The sequence below is a fragment of the Lasiosphaeria miniovina genome (genome assembly GCF_030549165.1).
Source record: "Lasiosphaeria miniovina strain SMH2392-1A chromosome Unknown B0T26scaffold_7, whole genome shotgun sequence".
Classification (NCBI taxonomy): domain Eukaryota; kingdom Fungi; phylum Ascomycota; class Sordariomycetes; order Sordariales; family Lasiosphaeriaceae; genus Lasiosphaeria; species Lasiosphaeria miniovina.
In genome coordinates this window covers 747,573-769,137 of record NW_026848226.1, presented here as the reverse complement: position 1 = coordinate 769,137, position 21,565 = coordinate 747,573, and the positions used below count along the sequence as shown (strand labels likewise).

General features: G+C 54.9%; 5 protein-coding genes across 5 annotated transcripts; 3 read left to right on the top strand and 2 right to left on the bottom strand.

The window, feature by feature from the left end:
- The first annotated feature begins 2,314 nt into the window (after positions 1-2,314).
- Positions 2,315-3,854, top strand: B0T26DRAFT_837000 (uncharacterized protein). Its single transcript, XM_060447522.1, has 2 exons — positions 2,315-2,774; positions 2,851-3,854. Exons 1-2 carry the CDS (start codon positions 2,459-2,461, stop codon positions 3,828-3,830), a joined length of 1,296 nt encoding a protein of 431 aa, XP_060291209.1. The 5' UTR covers positions 2,315-2,458; the 3' UTR covers positions 3,831-3,854.
- A 1,454-nt stretch (positions 3,855-5,308) lies between these two features.
- B0T26DRAFT_755643 (uncharacterized protein) lies at positions 5,309-7,721 on the bottom strand (the record flags this gene model as incomplete). The annotated part of the gene is made up of 4 exons (XM_060445988.1): positions 5,309-5,439; positions 6,204-7,032; positions 7,095-7,437; positions 7,510-7,721. The coding sequence occupies 4 exons, from the start codon at positions 7,719-7,721 to the stop codon at positions 5,309-5,311; spliced, it is 1,515 nt and encodes a 504-aa protein (XP_060291208.1).
- A 2,132-nt stretch (positions 7,722-9,853) lies between these two features.
- B0T26DRAFT_725477 (uncharacterized protein) lies at positions 9,854-10,098 on the top strand. The gene has a single exon (XM_060442769.1). It carries the CDS (start codon positions 9,859-9,861, stop codon positions 10,048-10,050), a length of 192 nt encoding a protein of 63 aa, XP_060291207.1. The 5' UTR covers positions 9,854-9,858; the 3' UTR covers positions 10,051-10,098.
- Positions 10,099-15,853: 5,755 nt separating this feature from the next.
- Positions 15,854-16,773, top strand: B0T26DRAFT_725467 (uncharacterized protein). The gene is made up of 2 exons (XM_060442768.1): positions 15,854-15,944; positions 16,165-16,773. The coding sequence occupies exons 1-2, from the start codon at positions 15,912-15,914 to the stop codon at positions 16,528-16,530; spliced, it is 399 nt and encodes a 132-aa protein (XP_060291206.1). The 5' UTR covers positions 15,854-15,911; the 3' UTR covers positions 16,531-16,773.
- A 1,821-nt stretch (positions 16,774-18,594) lies between these two features.
- Positions 18,595-21,072, bottom strand: B0T26DRAFT_679836 (uncharacterized protein; the record flags this gene model as incomplete). Its single annotated transcript, XM_060440400.1, has 1 exon — positions 18,595-21,072. One exon carries the CDS (start codon positions 21,070-21,072, stop codon positions 18,595-18,597), a length of 2,478 nt encoding a protein of 825 aa, XP_060291205.1.
- Positions 21,073-21,565: the final 493 nt, after the last annotated feature.

Here is a 21,565-nt window from a genome sequence, read left to right as displayed (position 1 = left end):
CAACGCCGGCAACAACGTGTTCGAGGTGCAGAACATCTACTTCACCAAGACGCTGCCTCTCACGATCCAGTCCTTCCAGCTGCGGATCCAAGACCCGCCCAACTACCAGCGCTACATCTTGCCGCCGCCGCCCACCGTGTTCGCCGAGGCGCGGAACCTGCTGCCGCTGGGCGCGAACCAGCTCTCGACGCCGCCGTACGGCAACGTCATCGACATCACCGACATCTTCCGGCGCGACGACTGGGACTACAAGAAGCGCACGGGCAAGATCTCGTCGCGGCTGCGCAACGCCGTCGACGACTGGAACTTTGACAGCAACGATTACTATTTTCTCGTTGGCGTCTACTCGAGCGAAGCCAACGATGTCGAGTACCGCATCGGCGGGCGCAAGAGCGACGCGCTGGGTGTGCCCAAGGTGGCCATGGTTGAGGCGCCCAAGCGCGGGCTGACGAGCGCCGCGCACGAGGTCGGCCACCTGTGCGGGCGCAAGCACGCGAGCCCGGCCAACAACGCCCGTGACGGCGGCGCGGTTGAGGACTGGCCACCCGACAACATCGGTTTGATCCAGGGCGTCGGGGTCGATCGCCGAACTGGCGGTGCCACTGTCCGCTTCTGCGCTCGCTCTACTGCCGACACGACGCACCCGAGGTACTACGACTTTATGAGCTACAGCGGCAACGTCGGCGGGACCGACCCAGAGCACTGGATCTCGACGCGCGGCTGGGACGCCACCATCAAGTGGTTTGGCACGGGCGGTCACGCATTGGCCGCTGGTGGCAGCAGCGGCAGCAGCGGCAGCAGCAGCAGCAGCGGCAGCAGCAGCAGCGACGGTCCAGCAGCAACTGCAACTACTGTTGCCCGCGCCATCCGCCGTCGCCCTGTCACGGTCGTGCATGCCATCATTGATGCCTCGGGTCACGCCGAGTTCACCAAGATTGGGCCCCTTGAGAATGCCACAGAGCTAGGAGGAGTGAGCGGAGAAAGCAAATACGAGTTCCTGCTCACCGACGCTCGGGGTGTCGAGCTCGGTCGCGGCCTGGCAGTCAGCGTCATTGAGGAGGCTGGGGATGGGCCAGCAAGTGGCGGTGACGGCACGACATCACTGAGAGACACCTCCCCTGACCAAGACGTGCTTCTGATGGCCCGCATCCCTATGATGGCCGAGGGCACCGACTTCACATCCGTCCATCGCGTCGAGCTGTTCGACACTGAGACGCGCCAGCCGATTCTCAAAAAGGACCGCCCGGCCAAAGGGCCCATCGTCTCGTCGCCCAAGCTCTCCTGGTACCGCCGTGGCGGTCTGCGCGTCATCCAAGTCATCTACTCGGCCCGGCACGAACTGGGGCTGCCCCTCGAAGTCAAGATCGATTACCTGTTGCCGCCGAGCGACCATGAAGAGGAAGGGCAAGAGGGAGACGGTGACGCCGCAGGCGCTGGAAAACAGCAGTGGAAGCTCGTGTACCTCGGCGCGGCGGAGCCATCAGACGACAGCAGCGACATCACGACCGAGATTCCCGAGTCCTTCTTCCCGTACAACCCCGAGGGCCAGCTGCGGCTGCGCGTGTCCGACGGCTTCAGCGAGTCGGTGGCGCTGGGCGACGTCTTTGGGCACAAGGGCGTGGCGCCATCCGTGTTCATGCGCAGCCCCGAGGCCGGCCGGCGCTACCAGGACGGCGAGACGATTGCGCTGCACGGCGAGGCCTACGACGATCGCCAGCGCCCCGTTGATCCGGCCAGAATGGTCTGGGAGGTCGCCGGCGCCGAGGTCGGCCGCGGCGACGTGCTCGAGTACAAAATCCCCATCCCCCCGCAACGTGTTGAGTCGAGGAAGTTGGTTGTCGAGCTGCGTGTCGTGGATTACAAGGGTGACCCCGCCACAGCGCGGGTGAGTATTGATGTCTTTGACAGAGGCGTATTTTTTACTTACACGTAGACTTGTCGCCGAATGAGTGGGTGGAAATATGGGTCTACTTTGAACCCGTCTCTCAGGTCAGCGAGCGCGACGTCGGGGAGTTCACAGTAGCATCCGGAAGCCAGGTTGGCCGGCTTCGCAACATTTGAATGGATCCAGGTTTGGCGTTCCGTGCAAACTCGCGTCTCAAGTGGTGTAACTGAGCGTGGGTCACGTAATACAAAAGGACGATTGCTAGCACATTATTCGCCCCAAAAGGGCGTTAAATCGGTGTCAAAGCTCCTGGAAACCTCGGAAACGGCCGTGGAGAGCTTAATGGATCATCACGTGCCCACTCAAAATCGGGACATGGCATAACAAGGAAGGAGCAGTCGACTGTTTGTCCTACCTAGGCTTAAAGATGTTGGGCACCAACACTCCCCCACTTAACAACCCGCTGCCCGTCGACGCTTGTCCAAATCACATGCCCAGTCCAGTTTTTTTTAACTTTCTTCGGATCGCCCTTTCCTTCGTTGAGTTTCACCAGGCACAACCACTCACTCGGCAATGCATGTTTGTCACTGCCAGCGCAGTTTTGGCTCTCAAGCGGGGTTGATGCAGCATCAAACAGACAAACACGGCTCCACCACCCCACTCAACAATGCAAACCTTCAGCCAACACCACCGAATCCCAGGGCAAATGTTCGCGGCCGCCGTTCTCCTCGCGAGGCTCGGATGTGGAGAGGACTACGGAGCCCAGTGCCGGCCCAGATCATCGATCCCGCAGTCCTAGAGCCCTCAGCCATTCCCGTCTCCAGCACGACACCCCCTGAGCTAGTGTGCAGCTACAACTGGCAGGGCTCTGCAGGGTTCCACGTTCCTGGTAAGCGCCCGACGTACTCTGCCTTACAAGAGTGCGTGCCAAGGGACCCATCCCTCTAACGATACAACCATCGCAGGCCACGCGCCGGTATGGCAAGACCTCGCCCTCCCTGTAACCCTCCCCAAAGATAACCGAAGCACGTCGGCACGCGTTCCGGCATGGCAGATCTCACAGTACCCGTTCCAGCAGGTCTTCCAGGCCGCCGAGTTCATGAGCCCTGGGTTCCGGTTCAGCGACGTCGACGTCGTCGTCACGCGCAACAGCCTGCGCAAACTGCTCGACCTGTGCGCGCGCCGCAGCCAGCAGAGCTTCCGCGTGACCGTGTCGGTCGTGCACGGCACGCTGTTCGTCGAGCAGTACGACAGCGCCTTCATGGCGTTCCAGTCCGCCGGCTGGGGCCACAGCTTCGAGCGCGCCTTCACTGCGTTCCCTCCCGGGCTCGAGGCCAGCACCTCGCACGACCGCTTCCTGCGCTATGCAATCGGAGGGCTAAATTGTATCGTAGGCTTCGAGGTTGACGCATGCTACAGAGAGAGAAATGGGAATGGGTCAGGGGACGGCGCGACGGTTGATGATGCGCTCAAGACGATGCGCGCCGGTATGTACGCTCTGGCCTTGGGCAACCACTTAGCTCCACAAGCGGCTTCCCCTTCCGGTATTACCGCCAAGGAACGCACGATGCCGCAGTCGACGGCCGCCGAGATCAAGTCATCCGGTGGGAAATCCAGGACCGGCATCAGCGCGTACCTGCCACAGCTCTGGTTCGGGCGCACGCCGTGGCTGATTGTGGGGTCGCACAACGAGGGCACCGTCACCCAAATTAGGATCACCAATGTCGAGGACAGCTTTGCACGCTGGGAGGCAGACCACCAGGGCGAGCTCCGCCGGCTGGCGGCGCTGCTGGCCGAGTTGCGCGACGCGGTAGAGAGACACGGTGGCCGTGGCTGCGCGGCGATTTATGACAAGGATGCCGGGACTCGTGTCGTTGCGGTCCATCCGCTCGCGCAGGGCGTGGCGGCTATTCCTGTGGACGTGAGGGGGAGATTTTGGGATTAAGGTGGTGATGATGATGATGATGATGATGATGATGATGATGATGATGATGATGATGATGATGATGATGATGCTGATGGACTGATTATTTGAAAGCCTTATTGTGCTTCAGTCGGGGTTTGTGGCTGATGGACATCAGTAGTCAATCTCGATGGCGATACCCGTTCGCCCCTCTGGTTACCCAGAGGGTTGACCCCATCCGTCACGGGAAGTTGGTATAGTGAGATAAGATAAGTTTACCCTGGCGATAGGTAGGCGTTGGTCGGCTCGTAACTAGGTAATTTCTATATCAGTCTGGGGACAAGTGTACAATCCAATCCTTAAATGTTTGTTAGCGGGGGACTTTCCAAGAAACGAAAGCCTCAATTTCTTATGGCGAGCCCTAAAGGTTTTTGCCACGAGAAACAATAACTATTAGAACCCCTATTTTAGAATCCTAGACCTAGAGGTATATCTCGTCTCTCAAAATACATATTTAAGGAGCTTCCTGCCGGTTTATTTACGATAATCTTCTCCCCATTCCCATGCACCAGGCCAACAAACATACAGAGATTGGAGTGCAGAGTTATTGATTAGGATACAAAGAGCAATGGAGGTGGTAGTGTCCACCTCCCTTTCGTAGTTATAGTCGTGCTCATCATAATCATAATCGGGGTCGTAATCATCTTCGACGGCCTATTATATAATAATAGGATTATTGGCAAATTATCGCTCTTTGAACCGGAGAGTCTTATTATGAGCTTTGATCCACGCACCCACCTACTTTTTCATTGCACCTACACGTGGGTCCTTGGCAACTGCCAACGTAGGGGTCGCTTTTTGTATAAGCCCTGATCGAAGCTCTTTTGTAATTATTGTAAAATGCTGTATTCCATGGCAGCCACCCAAGGTCTACCGGGCACCAAGGAAGCTCGTTAAATCCAAAATGAAACTATTTAGACTTTCATATGCCGGGCTTTCTACGCGCAGTTGGTGATTTGAGGTCTGCAGCGGCCAGGTCGACTTCGATCTCCTTGCCTAGACTAGACTCAATATCACGGAAATACATCACCATGCCAACAAACCCTTATTCAATAGACCACATAGCCCGCTGGCGGTCACCATGACCTTTGGCAATTTTACGTACAAATCTAGGCCCCAGAGCTGCCCTTTGCAAGTGCCCAAAGGCTTGGTTGTTTTGACAGCTTCAACCTTGTTGACCTGGGCGGCCGGGCTAGGGCAGCTGGATGGTAATTAGCGTTTGGGTATCTCAACTACCAGCAGTTGCCAAGGACCCAGATGTAGGTGCGATGAAAAAGTAGGTGGGTGCGTAGATCAAAGCTCCGTATTATAAGGTAATAAGGAGGAGATAGGACAAAGTAAAAGTAGCTCGGATGGGTACTTACGAGTTACGACCTACTCTTCCTCTTCCTCATCCTCGTCCTCTTCGTCATTATCATTATCGTTATCGTTATCGTCGTCGTTATCGTTTTTGTCCCCCCTTATGCTAGCGTATATGGCGCCAGCGGCCGTCGTTGACGCCGGGGCAGCGAGTATGATATGTGCGGAGGCTCCGGAAACAAGGCGAGAGCCTCACGCGCCGCCGCGCAGCTGCCAAGGCCAAACGTCCACTCTGTGTCGTTGTCGTCAGCGATTTTGGTGCTGTTGCTGTTGTTTTTGTTGTTGCTGCAGTGGGTGCGGTTGTGGACCTACTGCGGTGGTGGTTGCGTGTCTTCGTCTTCTTTGATAACTCGTAAACAAAGGAACTAGGATGGCGCAGGCTTGAGAGCACGGATGGTGGTGTTCACCGCGAGCATTTTTGTACGTGCCTACCTGAACATGTAAATTAAGATAGGTGCATGTTCTTTTCTCCCTCAATTGGTGGTTGGTTGGCGCAAATGCGGCAGCCACGCCCATCATTAGGATAGCAGGACGCGCTAACAAGGCGGCAACGAGATCAACTTGACAGTCCAGATCAGGCACGTACAGCTGCATTGGTTGCATAACGGATTCTCGTAGCAACTGGACACTCAAGCTAAACCCATTGATCAAGAGTGACTAGGAAAAGGGGACTTTGGTCAGAAATATTGCGTGAGACGGGGGAGAGGTGCGTAGGATTCGAGACGAAAGTAAGTAATGCAGGTAGGTAGGCAATGGATGCAAATGTGTCTAGGTGTCATGGTCCTCCCTCTGTCGCTTACAGTTTCTCGATTTAGTCGTTATGCAACTCATGAACCTCCTTCTGCTGACACTGCTCACTCCAAGCTCCCATCCGTCAATGGAAGGAAGAACTTCTCTTCCGCGATCATTGGTGGGCCGAAACCCCATGCGCAATGTCTAAATGGACAAGAAACGACAAAGTCCTAGCAAAAGATCTAATGGACGCCGTCGGCATACCGGTCTTATCAATTTTGATAGCCAGATTGCCGTGAGGCGGATCCCGCGCGCTCAGCGGGACCAACCGCCAGGTCGCCAGCACCTGGGGCGGGAAATCCGATTGTACTGCGTCATCCATAGTAGACCCCAATGCTAGTCCCGGCTCTTTATTGATGGAACAGCGGATGTAGCACATGACGTAAGAGAATCCCTCACCGCCGTTCCAGAGGATCATGTTGTCGAGACTCGGCATCAGCGCGGCCGCGCGGCCTGCCCTACAGAGGACGTCCTGCCGCTTCCACGATGCGACATGGGGGTTGAGACGGGCCGATATCAGATGCAGCTCTTTGAGGTTGCCCCAGACTCGGGGATCGTGGCCGCCGGGCTGCGGCGGGAGGGCGGCTCTGAACTCGTGGAAGAAGTTAAAGGCATTAATCAGGAACGCGGCAGACACGAATTCCGTTTCCAACAGCCGCGTGGTTTTAGCCAGGGCCCGGCCAAGGGGGCGTCTCGTTTTTGCTCCCCGGTGCCACCCGCGTCCGTCTGTGGGCATCTCAGGGTTCAACGTCTTGGAAGAGTTTTGGAATAGGTTGAGGTTTCGGAGCTTGCGGTTGGTCTTGGGGAGGGCCTTTATCAGTTTGAGATGCTCCGACTCGAAAAGCTGCTGCCGCTCGGGGGTGACATTATGCCACGGCTCGTGTATAAAGTAGTTGAGGTAGGGAAATGCCCTGAGAATCTTCTCGAGCGACGGGGTGTTGATGCCCCGGTACGACTGCCTTCTAGCAGTAAAGGCTGTGATGGCGACTACCTTGGGGAGCTGAGAGTCTTTGCCACTCGCATCATTCTCACCCTGCAGCGTTAGCTCTTCGGTAATCCGCTTCCGCGCCCCCAAGCTGACTGGGCCTTGTCGACCTTTCTCCCTCCATGAACTGGGTCGTGGTGTTGCTCCAGCTTCATCTGTTCGGCTCGCTCCCTCTCTGCAGGCCAGTCCATGTATCTGTCTGACCACGCATCGAAATTAAAGGAGATCGGATAGTCGTCCTGGAGCCTAAAGTCCCTGAAGCCGTGCTGGTAATCGCTTGGGGAGAAGGTGCTAATTTCCAGGGAAAGCCCTCCCATCATCACCATTGTCGTATCTGGTTTGGTTCTCCTCCAAGGCCACTCAGAGAGGACAGAAAGCAGGTCCTTGACAGTCCTGGTGAAAGTGAGATTGTTTTGCTTTCGCGACTCCAAGTCCTCCTCCGTCTGGCAGACGCTGCAGTCATAGTCTGCGAGCCTGATACGGAGGTGGATCTGTTTGACACATTGCCGTCTGCGCGGGACTCACTTTATAGATTTGTCAAACTCTGAGATGCGATCCTGGTCGACGACAACGCTTCTGAAGATGATGGGTTCGAAAAACCATTGCCACTCTTGGCAAACGCTCGCATAGACAACGAGGGCATACCTCTCTTTCTGGCAAAACTCTGCTTTGTGTGACTTCGCGACAAGTTTCCAAATCATCAACCGAATCTCTGCGGGCAGTTTATGCCACGCCATTGTGCACAGATGGCGGTTGCGAGTAAGGAAGATCGTGCGGGGCGGAGAGGCTGAAGTCGAAGTGGAATATTACTGTGTTTAGGGAAGAGGGAAAGAAAGGGTGAAGAGGGAAAGAAGGGGTGAAGAGGGAAAGAAAGGGTGAAGAGTTTGGAAAGCTGAGCTCCTGTTGGATAGGATAACCTTTTACTTCTGTGTGGACCGGCATGAGCGATTTTGCGGCCCTTGTGGAGGGGTACACTTATAATTAAGTATTTACCGCGGTGAAGCAGAAAGTTATATAATAACCCCCACTACCGATAATTAGAGTTACGCCGGCCGACTACCGAACTATATTAATGTGTACGTGGTGATGGGCGTGACTATAAGGAAAGAGCCCCAGCCCACACAAATGACCAACTCACGCGTACCGAGCGGGCCAAGACCTCACTCCTTTGTCATGACCTCTCGCCCGCTAGCCCTGCACTCTGTCATGTATATAAGCAGTGGCCATCGCCCCTTCCTTTTCGAGGGCTAGGTTGAACCCGCGCCCCGAATAAATAGATGGAATGATTTATTATGAAGCCGTCGTGGTGGTGGTGGTGATGGTGTGCCAAGCGTGAGAGCCAAGGGACTACCCCCCCTTAGAGCAATCAGCATACGCGACATCAGTCATAGCTGATCAGGATGCGAGAAGCTACTTTGAGGAAGCAGCCTATTATCAATCACCGCTGGCCACAGGCTCAACCGCACCTGCCTTTGCCTATGCCTCTGCCGTCGAATACAAAGTTGATCTTCTCTTGACCGCTCACGAAGCCAAGCTAGTCGACGAGTTTCGCCAGGGTATCCGTAGTGGCGAAACTGATACGGGAAATTCGACAAGTGCGTGCAGAAACGCGATGAGCTAGCTACTCGACGAAAGCGGCAGACTGGTTCTCCGGCTGGCTGCCTTCGAGCATGTTATGTTGGCCAAATGTCTTACGTATAGAGGGAGGAAATAGCGCAAACGGCCGCTATCGAGCCAGTAGTCTAGACCTGCAAAACTTAGCGAGGTGGAGGGACGAAGGACTGTTTGTTAAAGAAGGCGATCCAGACGAGGTCCAGCTGTAGTTTGTCGACCTCACTCGCGAACATCTTCCTCCTGGTTTCGTTTTCGGCCAATTCGGGCTTATGGTCTGGTGTCCGCCTAGACCTTTGGCGGGGCTCGGCTTTCCAAATTCGGGTTTGGGCGGTGCCTCGGAGGGCATCTCGGATACTACGTCGACAGAGGAGGAAGCCGTCGAACCACCTGCCGCCAGCCCAGGCCGCTCAGCACAGCAAGTCCACAACAAGGGCGATTTTGCCCACTAGAAATACCACCGGCATTCTAGCAACCTAGGACAGGTTGGATGCACGTGCGGTGAGGCGGATACTCTCTGCATATGCGCCCCTCAAACTTCCCTTTCAGAAAATGTGCCTTGCACATCTTCAGGAGTTCAGAGGCGGTCACGAGCGAGGAGCTCTTAGGAGATCTTAGATCGCCGAACGCTGATACGGCTTCGGAAGCAATTGGCCTTGATCGCATCCCTTGCCTCCGACAGCGCCGTGCTTCACTTCGAGATCTCGGTAAAGATATCCCCCTCAAACGGTCAGGCGTAAAAAGAGTAGGGCGAGGCACGGGACAAAAGACCTACAGCTCAGGGCCCCCGACTTTCTTCTATTTATTAGCACCGAAATTTATAGAAAACTTCCTCCTCTTCTTCTACATCACTAACCAAGTTAACTGCCTGCCCGTAGCACAACGCCTCTTCCCAAAATCTCCAAACCTCGTCAATTCTCACAAGCGATCCGGTAATAACCCCCACGCGTGCGCACGAGAGATTGATGCCTAATTCTTTATAGGTTGTTACCATGCCGCCGAAGGCTGCCGATTACGCGCCTCTGCCGATCGAGGCAAAGTTCGTGTACAATCGCGCCATCGACTGGGTGCCTCATCCGCTTGCAGCTTTGCCTGGTGCCGGACCCTCGACGTCCAGAGATCTACCCTCGACACCCACCTATCTACCCTCGACACCAACCTATCTACCCTCGACACCCACCTATCTACCCTCGACACCCACCTATCTACCCTCGACACCCACCTATCTACCTTCGACACCCACTATTACGAATCCCTACGGAAATGCGTGAAGGTGGGGCACTCCCTGGTTGGTGTGGACCAATCAGAGGTGTCCCAGGGTCCCGAGCACTTGGGCCCGGGGACACGGGACAGCCCCGGAGGACGGGCGTCCCGGACGCGGGACCACGGGACAGTGGGACCATTGTTATTGGTCCAGTAGATAGATATATACAACAACCGTACCCACGGTTTTAGATAGCTCTTGCTTGATCTCTCAAGCAAGCAATACACATTCACTGCACTCTGTAAGAGAAGGCAGGTACGCCTGATCAAGGTGGTCACAATAGGAGCAACAAGCAGGGCGAGCAATGACTGGTATTGGCGTAAGACTTCAACCTGGCCTGAGCTAAAGAGGTGTGCGAAGGCCATGGTCTATATACACGTGAAAGGGGTTACGAGTCATCCTTGCGTAGCCAGGGTGGTAGTGGCGATAGTGCGTGGCCCTGTTAGCGGTGGCGATAGTGGCGACGGTGGCGAGGGTGGCCCTGGTGGCGGTGGCCATGGTGGTTACGAGGGTGGTTTCCTTACAACTCATACACTTTGAGTGGCATTCCAATTTGACTGTATTACCCGTGCGATAGGAGCTTGCCCTTTGTTCTATCTTCATAATTACTAACCCTAGCATCCTGTGGAGCCCGTGCTCCCTTACAGACAGACGGCCCTAACAGTTGAGTGGTTTGTAGTATATATACATATTGGCCCGCTCGGTACGCGTGTGAGTTAGTCGTGTGCGTGTAGACGTGGGTTGGGGTTCTTTCCTTACAGGATCCGAGACCTGACGGAGCAAATCTCAATCATAAACCCACAGGATGGGCCGCATTCTTCTCGCCAATCCAAGTTATAGTAGGCAAGAACACGCTATTAATATAATAGCGAAGGATCGTAATATAATACTTTAGGTAATAGCTAGCACCCTTTTTATATTCTTCCTAATTGTCACGGTCGGCGCCCAGCTGCACGGATGTCACGGCAGGTGCCAGACAGGTGGTAAGAGCTGGCACACCCCGACCAGACATCCTGGTTTAGGATGTGGTCAGTGCATAACCTCACCAACTCAACCTATTTCTCTGCGCCCCGCGCAGCCTTTGGAACTTTCTTTCCTTTTTCTTTCCTTAGCTTTAGATTCTACGAATACAGCGACCATATTGCAGTCCTGTCTCGAATTAGTTGACTGTGCGTGTCACGACCAGGGCAAGGCATTGAGGTGAACTCAGTCCATTGGGTGCTATCGACGAAGATTCTAAACTGAGGAAGGAAAGAAGGAAAAGTCCAACAGCGCGTCGCGTGCTCGCGAATAAGTTTTCATCTATCAGTGGGGTAGGTGGGGCCTCGAGGCGGCTTCTGATAGGCCCGGGGTTCTGGGCGGCTCTGGCTGCTTGAGGGCCAGTTTGGTGGACGGGTCCTCACAGTGCGGTGACAACCGAACCCCGCCATGACGCTACCCGGCACTATCTCCAATCTGGACTAGGGCCCTGGTGGGGCGCGAACTCTTGGTCCGTGCGCGATTGGCACAACCACCACTTCCCCGCGCCCGGGATCACACCGTCGTAGAATTTCTTCCTTTCTTTTCCTTATCTTAGAATCCTTAGACAATGGTATAGCAATACTAGCGACCTTCTTCCTAGCTGCTGTTGACCGCCGTCACACTAATATTGAGAATTCTCGAATATGCGTAGATCGGTACGGAGGAACAGGACGCAAACGTGGATAGTGGTAAGGACGCTGGTTATCTAGCTTACTGCAATTCTCCGGCCTTGGTCGGTAGTAAGGTTGACCTTTGGCCATCGGGGCGTAACGGGCTCGCACAACGCGGTAGTAGCCATAGTTCCGATGGTGCCTTTTCTGAGAGGGATGTCGAGTAAGAAAAGGCAAAGAAGGGGCCAGCTCCTCGGAAAGGGAGAGGGAGAGAGGGGGAGAGAGGGAGAGAGAGGGGGAGAGAGGGAGAGAGAGGGGGAGAGGAGAGAGAGGGGGAGAGAGGGGGGTAGAGATGGAAAGAGAGGGATAGAGAGAGAGAGAGGAAGGTCGAAGAGGGAGGCAGAGGTAGAAAAAGGAGTGGCGGAGAGGAGAACGACAGGGTGACGAGGGGTATTTAATTGAGGGATCTGTCACGGCCGGCTTGGAATGAGGGCGGAACTCCTCTATTGGGCGCTATAGACGAAGATTCTAAACTAAAGGGAAAAGGGAAAAGAAACTCAAAAGCCTCCTCCCCTCGCGAGACTTGTCAGAAAGAAGGGGGTTCTGGCACTGCGTGCCAGAACACCAAGTGGTGTGGTCAACCAAGCTGAAAAAGTGCTTATGCGAGCTGAACTTTACGTAGTCAGTTCAGCTAGCAACGACTACTGTTTGCCACCGTTCATAACTATAATAGAGGTTCTCTGACTGAGCCAAAGAGCACGGGACGAGTAGAGATCTCGATGAAAATCACTTTGAACTCCATCTTTTCCACTGAATCCAGTGTGCAGTGCAATGTGCAGTGCTTCTGACAAGACTCTTCCAGGGTGTCTCGAGGTGGGGCTCTGGTCGAGCTCATTGGTCAGTCAGGTGGATCCCTCTAGCTGGCATCTGATTGGTCAGTGCGTTTGGGAGGGTCCGGAAGGCCAAACCCTCACAGGATCCACTAAGGGGAAGGTGGGGAATACAATAGATCATTTCGTCCTGATCTCCACCGCTATTATGAAGAAATCAGATACAGAGACAAGGGATAAAGAACATTAGTCCCAGATTATGTCATTTAGTACAATTCACCCCACAATACCTTCTCCGTACTCGGTCCCGTTAGGCCCCGCAATACGGCCATCGGTGTCACGGCCGGCTTGGAATGAGGGCGGAACTCCTCTATTGGGCGCTATTGTCACGACCAGGGCAAGGCATTGAGGTGAACTCAGTCCATTGGGTGCTATCGACGAAGATTCTAAACTGAGGAAGGAAAGAAGGAAAAGTCCAACAACGCGTCGCGTGCTCGCGAATAAGTTTTCATCTATCAGTGGGGTAGGTGGGGCCTCGAGGCGGCTTCTGATAGACCCGGGGTTCTGGGCGGCTCTGGCTGCTTGAGGGCCAGTTTGGTGGACGGGTCCTCACAGCTATAGACGAAGATTCCAAACTAAAGGGAAAAGGGAAAAGAAGCTCAAAAGCCTCCCCTCGCGAGATTCTTCCAGGGCGTCTCAAGGTGGGGCTCTGGCTGGTCGGGTGGATCCACCCAACTGGCGTCTGATTAGTCAGAGCGTCTGGGAGGCCTGGAGGACCAGGCCCTCACAATCGGTACTCAATAAACCAGGCGCAATAATTCGAGGGGTTGGAGTCGCAGCCTTTTCTAAAAAAAATTACATCTAATCGCCCTCAAAAACTTACTAGCCTCCAGTATCGGTGAGCGGTCTAGCTTTCAGAATCTCAAAGGAGCCCCTAGGCCAGAAGGCACATTTGATCAAGATACGGTATTCCTCCTGAAACAGATCTAGTCCTTCGCAGTTCACTGCACCGGTTTCGGCAGTGTCCTGGAGATATCCTGGAGCTCCTTTCGCTTCAGAGGTTTGATGTACTCGGTAGCCCGAACCCCCCCAGCCGCTGTTCGAATCTGGAGTGGATGCTCTGAGCGGAACATATCAATGAGCTCCACATGCTCAATCTTCAAAAGGCGGAGGAAGGCCCTCTAGTCATCCAGGGGCCGGTGGGAGGGTAGAGAGATAAGGTGGTGACCGCTTCGAGCTTGAAATGCGCCCCACTCTTGTGGTGTCGGGGTTGGGAGAGCAATTCGTCGGAAGTCTCGAACGGCATATTGTACGCATCAGTTACGGTCTGCTTAGGCTGGTTGCTATCGTCGTTATAGGTCTCGAGGTGGTCAATGAAGGACTCCATCACTTCATTAACGATATCCACGTATAGAAGCGTGGTATTAGTATTCTCCGGGGACAGCCTGAGGTTGCCAGGGTTAGGTCGGTGATGGAAGAGGTATCCAAGTACAGTTCCTTCCAGGCTGGGTGCTTCGTCGGCCACCGGCATGCCAGGTGTGGCCGCCTGAGGATCGAGGTTCTTACAGCGGAGGTACTCCAAAATATCAACTAAATAGGCGGTCTAGACGGACGCTAACTCAACTATGACTGCCTAATCCATGCTTCCGAAGAGGGACTCGAAGTTCAGGCTAACGCCGCGGCCTACGAGCCATCACCGCACCTGTACAATGCGCGCATTTCGATCTGTAGCTCCGTCAATTACTGCTAGGCCGCTGTCTCTGAGTTGTTCAAAGACATGCATCGCGGCAGATTGTTGCGGACAACCGTGCTTGCGGCAGTGCTGTGAACCTGCGCAGCCACGGGGGGGTTAAGGTGACCATCGAAGCTGGCCACAAACGAAGACTGCGGCACATTGGTGACAGATTGACTGATCATTCGTGGGTCGGCTAGGTAGGTCACAGCTCTGCGCACGGGGGCAAGAACATCGATGCGCTGTAGCACCTTCAACTTGTGGCCAACCACCACAGCTTGCTATGGAGGGGGTCGCCCCAGAGCAACAGCTGCCGCGGCGGGCGTGGATACTGAGAGCGTGTCAATAACGATTGCCCCCACAACGAACAAGACGCTGAACAAGGAGTACCGAAGTTGGTCGTGATGCGTCCTAGCTCCCGCCACAAAACCTGTGTCGCCAGCGGTTCAACACACTGGATGGGTGCTCGCCCTCGATTGTTCGGCACCAAGTCGCATTTTGGGTTCGGGCTAACTGAAACAGCGTTAGTATGTCTCTCAACGTCATTGGGCGATTAATGCGGCACAAAGATACAACAATACGTATCTCTGATTCGCAAATCTAACGCATTGATCGTCAAGTTTGGCTCTGTGTGTTCCAGACGGGCCAATATCCGCTGATGGTTCGAATCAGAGCTAACACAATGACTACGCCGGGGTCGTCGTGGCGTATGAAAGGGGCAATTTAGACACCACCGAAAGCAGCCCGGGTCCATACGTCACCGCCAAGCGGTGGGGGAGCTATCAAGGGAATGAATGAAGACTTGGACGTCGATATTGTATCTGGCACTTTGGCCTCGAAGATACTGGTTTCTTCTTCTCGATGCTCTCACTGAGGCACACCTGGCCTAACCTTAGAGTATGATTCTGGCGACGGAAATGGCGCCTTTAGCCTGGGTTAGGATTTAGTCGGACTGCCCTCGATTGAACGCAAGACGGTGGATGCTTTTCCCAAGTACATTAATGATGAGGACAGCTTTATTATGCTTGCCAGGAAGGAGTTAGTTCCCGCCTCTGGTAAACGGCGATCAAACTTCTTCCCACAGAACCTAATTTCAAACCTGGTAATTTCGCTTCGATGGCCAATTGGGGCCCTCGGACAAGACAGCAACCTATTGCTTAATGAACTGTCGTACAAGATGTGAACCCTGCCCGGCCGCCAATATCTTCACCCATACTAGCTGTCGCTCATCGAACTCCCTGAGGTCGATTTTGAAGCTCTTCTTTGCTCCCAACTGCCCTAGGTTCTCGGCAATCTTTGCTACTGTGAAGGTCGTCGTGCACCCTTTAACTAGGCGACCTATCTCCGGGAGCTGTTGCATTGTCTCCTGGTCGAAGACGGGTTTGTGAGTGCACGTTATTGGGCCAACATCTGTATAGTTATCTTGGTAGAAGTTGTAGATCAGCCAGATGGCGCCCGAACGGCTGTTCTTGTCGATTTCTGTCACAAGCCAAACCCAGTGGCAGTCCAGTGTCCCATCTCGATGATATCGTCATAGGTCATGGCTTTTCGCGCTTCTTCCCAGTCACGGGGCCCAGTGAAGGCGTAGAGAGGTCCCAATTGGGCAAAGATAAATCCGTGACCGTAATCGACATCACCCGAATCGGTCGAGCGAACCGAATCCTCCCCCGAGCTCCGTTGCTGGTAGCGGCGTTTGCTTGGGCTACCGCCACCATCTTCAGGGGGGGTTAACTCAATGGGGATGCGAGACAGAAGCGTTGTGGTAAAAGCCTGTGGAGAAAGCAAGAAGGAGAAGAAGAGAAAGAGGGGAAGAGGGGAGGGGAAGCTGGAAAAGGCCACCTTATTTAACTCCAAGAGAGATGGCTTGTGCACGGTCAGGCGGTCGCCAGTTTCTGGTGGCGGTTAGGATTTTCTGGTCCACAAAGTAAAATACGATGGAAAATCAGCTCGCGAGCGGCGACGAATAAGGTTGTAGTGGAACGTTTTCAAGTTCAGCAAATATGGAGCGAGGACCCGGCCCGACCGGTATTGTGGTTTTGGCATGAAATTCAGACGATAAAAGCAGGAAAAAAGGAAAAGATTCAGCGGAGATCAACAAAGCAATGGACGTACAACATGCTCGCAGCTGAGATTGATGCCTTTTCCATCATGGTCATCGTGCGGTTCGAGGAAACGATCCCGTCCAGTATGCACACACCGCCATCGCGAGCCGGCGAGGCAGAAGCCATGATTCCCCAAACCATTTTTTTCGGTTCCGTGGGCACTGGGCAGTCTCATGTTTGCTATTATCCCGTGCGACCCACGGTGAAGAAGATTGACGACCTCTTATTCAAGATCCGCCACTCCCGAAATATCAACGGCGTGTTCTGTCAGTTGCCCCTCTTTGAGCCACCTATTATTGACCCTGCCCTGTTAGTCCAGGCAGCTGCGCAAGGCGTTTTTCGCTCAGCAACCTTATTTCAAATCTTAATGCGCTAATGTCCAACCTACAGTTTCACTTTCCATTACAGAAGGTTCTAGACATGGGGAATGGGGTAAAATCTCTAGGCCAGGCTCTACTTACAGCGCGCGAGAAGGCTAGTAAAGAGGCATTGTTTAAGAGCTTTGATCTGGGTACCCCAACCAAAAGTCGGCGTACAATGGGAGCAAAATGTCTTGCGCCATATCACGGCCCAGTCAACCTGAGGAAACAGGGTTGCAGTAATCATCGCTTAATTCGTAGAGTCTAGAGATAAAGAAAGAAGAGGAAGCTATCGCAGGCTCCGCGCAGGGCGCGGTGAAATAGGTGATGGTGCGGCGGGCCACGTGTCAGGTCTACGCACGGGCCAGTAGTCTAAATAGAATGCAACCAATCAGGGCGCATCAATCCAGTCCAGCCGTCAGGCACCTGTCCAGGCCATGCCGTGACGCTACCCCATTCCGAAATCCGGGCGTTTCGGGTTCAACTGTCCAGCAGGTCGAAGTTGTCAGCTGGCCAGGGCTGTCAATGTAGGTCTGACAGTCCAGTTTGGTAAAATTCCCGTTTCTCCCGGGGTTGCCGTCTCTATATAGAATCGTTCACCTGCTAATTATCGCTATCTATTATTTTTCACGACATGTCTGAACCCTGTCTAAGCGAGATGGATGCAATTTGCGACGTCTGCGGCCACCTCGCCCTCGCGGCGAGCCTTGTGGCAATACTGTTGATATTACCGCTTCTACTCAGCGAAGTAGGATTTGAACTAGCCGGGGTCCCTGGTCCACGTCCCACCTTTTCTTTTCTGGTTGCCACCTTTATTGGCCTAGCCACTATCGGTAATCGCGATCAAATGGCCACGAGACCTTATCTATGCGAGAACGAGCAAGAGATCAACAACACCGATAAGGCAGGGCGGATTGATCAAAAGTGGGCCGAGTCCCCGGCTAGTTCAAAGCCAAACTCGCTGAGTAGACGCGGTATTCGTCTTGTGGTGCCATGTCTGTGTGACCACCAGCCGCCCAACAGACTGGAAAAGCGAGCCATGACGTATGTGCTTGTTGGCAAAACCGTGCCGGCCCGCTCCGTGCACTGCATAGCACAATTGGCCCATGTCCTTCCTCACCGCGGGTCATATCTGATGCAAATCATGATCTTCGGGACCTCCCATCTTAGCAGCGGCACAGCATAGGCGCCTACAGGGCACCTTCAAGTTTAATGTAGAGGCGGCCCACTACCTAATATTACGCCTCTAAGCCTCACCTGTCCTCTCCTGACCAACACTCCATTAACATGACACCGTTATTTCCTTAACTACATACCCACTATTTACAGCGGCACATACACACACACACACACTAGTGCCGATCTTCCATGGACACTCCCGTCGATCTGTCGTAGCAGCCCCTTCCCCTTCCCGTCTTGTCTCTTCTCGTCTTGTCTCTTCTCGTCTCGTCTTACATCACATGCCCCTTCCCGGCTAGTCGACCTCGCCTCTCCGTACGCGTCGTCAGCCATCTTTTTTCCGCCTGGAGCATCGCTCGTCCCACCTGAGACTGGGCCTCGTGACCATCCCAACAGCGGCGCCGTGTCGGCGTCTGAAGCCCAACCAAAACTTCCACCCCCACAGGACCGCAGCGCCGTGCCTCTCGGTCGCTGGTTCAGTTCGAAACATCTCTCTCATCCTCAAGTTCGGTCAGTACTGCCGGGGGCCGCCACGCCTCTCGCCTGTGTTGGTCTGGAAAGGAAGGCGAGTTGGTTCGCCACGCCACGCCACGCCGCGCCAAGGCCGCAGCACTCGTTGAGATTTCATCCTCCAGCCTTGTTGGCCTGATTCAAGCACCTGTCTCATCTAATTACCGGTTAGTCGGTGTTGCCCTGAGGTTATATGTCTCGTCTATCTTGGATTGGAAAGGGGGATGAGTTGGTCTTCCTCCCTTGGTGATTTCCTATCTCCTGTCGTCGAGCCAAAGAAAAATAGACTACCTATATAGTGAAGGGCGCCGTCACTTACCTAGGTACGTAGTTTCGTTCCCTCTATACCCGTATAACTCACCACGTGCCATCACTATCATGGGACCGAATCATCAGTCCTCCTTTAGGGCGACCTCGATCTTGCAGCCCACCACTCTCGTCCCGACTCTCCTATTCGCCACCCCCTCGCTCCGCATCCGCCGCTCGACACAGTCATCGTCCTCGCCGCGAGCCGCATCCTCCAAACACCTGCCCACCACAGCTCCAACTCCTCCTCCTAATTCTCCCTCTCCTTCCGACGCGGATCCCAGTCCCTGCATGTGCGCGGCCACGGCCGCCCACGTGGCGCCCAGCCGCGAGTGCGTGGTCCGGCGCAGGAACAGCCACAGCACGACGGCCATGAGTGCCAGGTGCACGCCCAGCACCGCTGTCACGGTCCATAGGCCCGCGCCCACGTCCGGCATCGTCGCCGGCACGAAGTAGGTGACCTGGACCGGTTCCTGTAGGTCGTAAGCGTTGAGGATGTCGTAGTACGTCATGCTGCTCATGAGCGTGATCAAGCTCTGCAGCATGAACGCGATGCCACTGCCGCCGCCTCCTCCTTGGGTGGTCTTGATAATCTCGTGCGCAAGTGACACGTAGGTGTCGAGCGGGAAGACCATGCTGTCAAAGGGCGCGAGGAATTGGTGCGATTGGGTAAGGTCTACGAAGTTGTAGATGCCGCCCAGCATGGCGGAGCCGAGCAGTTTCGAGAGTGCCCGCAGCGACGCCGATGTGGAGGCGGTGGTAGGGGCCGATGTATTATCACTTTGAACCGTGGCTGTGTCCTGGTTCTGCGTCCAGGACTGGTTCTGCATCTCCAGGATCCCGCGCTGGTAGGGCTTCAGCATGCCGTTCTGCCCGTAGAGCTTGCGCAGGAAGTCAAATGTGTAGGCGCCGGTGGCCCAGTCGTAGCTCGGCGCCGACTCGGACCTGTTGTTGTGCTTGCTGGAGATTTGCACGGGCACGTTGGCTTGGTCCCAGGGGCTGTAGCAGAGCGAGGCGCTGACGACCAGCGAGTCGTCTGCGAAGCCGATGTCGAGCCACTCGGACCGGTTCGTCAGGGTCGGGTGTAGCCTAGCGGCCGTGTCGTTGTAGGGGAAATCAAACGACCAGTCGTGCATGGTTCCCTGCGAGACGTTGAGCACGAGATAACCAACTCCCGCGTAGTAGGGGTTCGTGTTCACTCCTGTGAGCTCGCTGAACTCGCTGATCAACAGATCGACGTCGAGACTGGAGATGGATAGAGCCGCGAAGTCGTCGTCATTGTTTTGCAGCGGCACCACCGCCCCCGGGAAGTAAATCGTGCCGTTGAAGGTCTGGTTGCCACCTCGGCCGTCTGTGAATATATCGAGGGGCACCATCCGCGGCGTAATCACCGTGGGCGAGACCCAGCCGCTCAGCCGAAGGTAGCCGGGCTGCTTCGAGGCGTCTACCGTTAGATTTGAAAACCTCGGCCGCTGGCAAGTGACGCGCGCGTCCAGCACAGTAGCCGTGCCGGTGTAGGACTGGAGGAGCTGCCGATTTCCGGCGCCCGAAAAGGGCAGAAATGCCCGGAGCGTGACGCCCGTGTCTAGGACGCCGTCAGCCGCGTACGGCGGCTCCGAGTATTCGGCAAAGGTGGGATATCGAGCGGGGGAGCGCAGCCACGTGTTGTCCATATTCTGGAGAATTCTTATCGCAACGGCGCGGGCGTCGCTGCTTCCGACGGTTAGACTGGCCGTCGCGGGAATGCCAGGGATAGCCAGGACGGCGGTGTCGCTGATGAGTAGAATGGAGAACACCTGGGTGACACCGAACACCACCGATAGGGTGGCGGTCATTACGAAGACGGAGACTGTCGTCCCGGCTCCGCCAGTGCTCTTGGTCATTGCTCTGAACTGGTACTTGAGCAGCACCAAGACGGTGCCGCTGCTGGCGCACGCCTTCATCATAGAGAGCGAAGCGGCGTGTGGGAGCAGCACGTCAAAGCGCTCCATGGCGAGACTTGCGATCATGGCGACCTCAGTTCCGACCTGGAAGTTGACGGTGACCTTGATGACCTCGGCAATGATATTGACTATCTCGCTCAGCCGGTCCCGCGCCGTGATCTCATGCCATAGTCCACTCCCGGCACTGCCGCCCAGCCACAGGAACCAAAGGATGCCGAGACAGACCAGGAGGATGACGGTGCCGATGGGAAAGAGAAGAAGGGCAAAGAGCCCGAGCTTTTCCCTCCAGGACAGCCGACGTAGCGTAGGACCATCAACCACATCGATTTCCTTCACTTTGACCTGTTCGGTGTCGTTAGAGCCATTTGCCTCTGCATGAGCTTTTATTTGGCCAGGGTCATGACCAAGCTGCAGCGGCTGCAAGGGCAGGCGCTGTTGCGTCGAGTCGTTTGTTCTTGGTGCATCGGACGACGTTGAAATGCCTTGCGGTTGTTCGTGTTTATGCTCCTGGTCAAGGTCGGCGTGCGACTGGGAAATGGGGTGCATGAGGCTGTCATGTTTGTTGTGAGTGCTGACTGCATCCGTGCTGCCACGGGCCTTTATGGCTTGTGAGTCCGTCATCATGGACGAACACCAGCTATCAACCAACAGAAAAGTGGCCTGGGTCAGTTCAATTTCGCTTGGCGTGCTTGGCGCCTTTAAATGTTGCAGGAAAAGACAAGCGATTCCCGGAGCCGCCTCAGCCGCACGAGGCTCCCCCGATGGCTTGCATGAGTCTATGCCAAAAAGGGAAAATCGGCATACAATCTAATCCCTGAATGTTTGTTGGCGTGGTACCTGGGCAGAATAAATGTTGACCCTCATCAATGCAACGGCTAGGAAAAGTCTTGATACCTAGGACCTAAGTATTTTAGAGACAGGCCTCGAGCATTCTAGACTAGGTAGTTTAATAGATCTTACCTCCCTCGGTGAAACGTCTTGAGGGGGAGCCGTAAGGTATTGAGGCCTTTCCAATCTGGGAAAGTCCCCCGCTAATAAGTATTCAGGGATTGGATTGTACTGCATGTATGTACCTTCGCCGCTTCGGTTAAGGGCCTCGCTAAAAATGATTCCT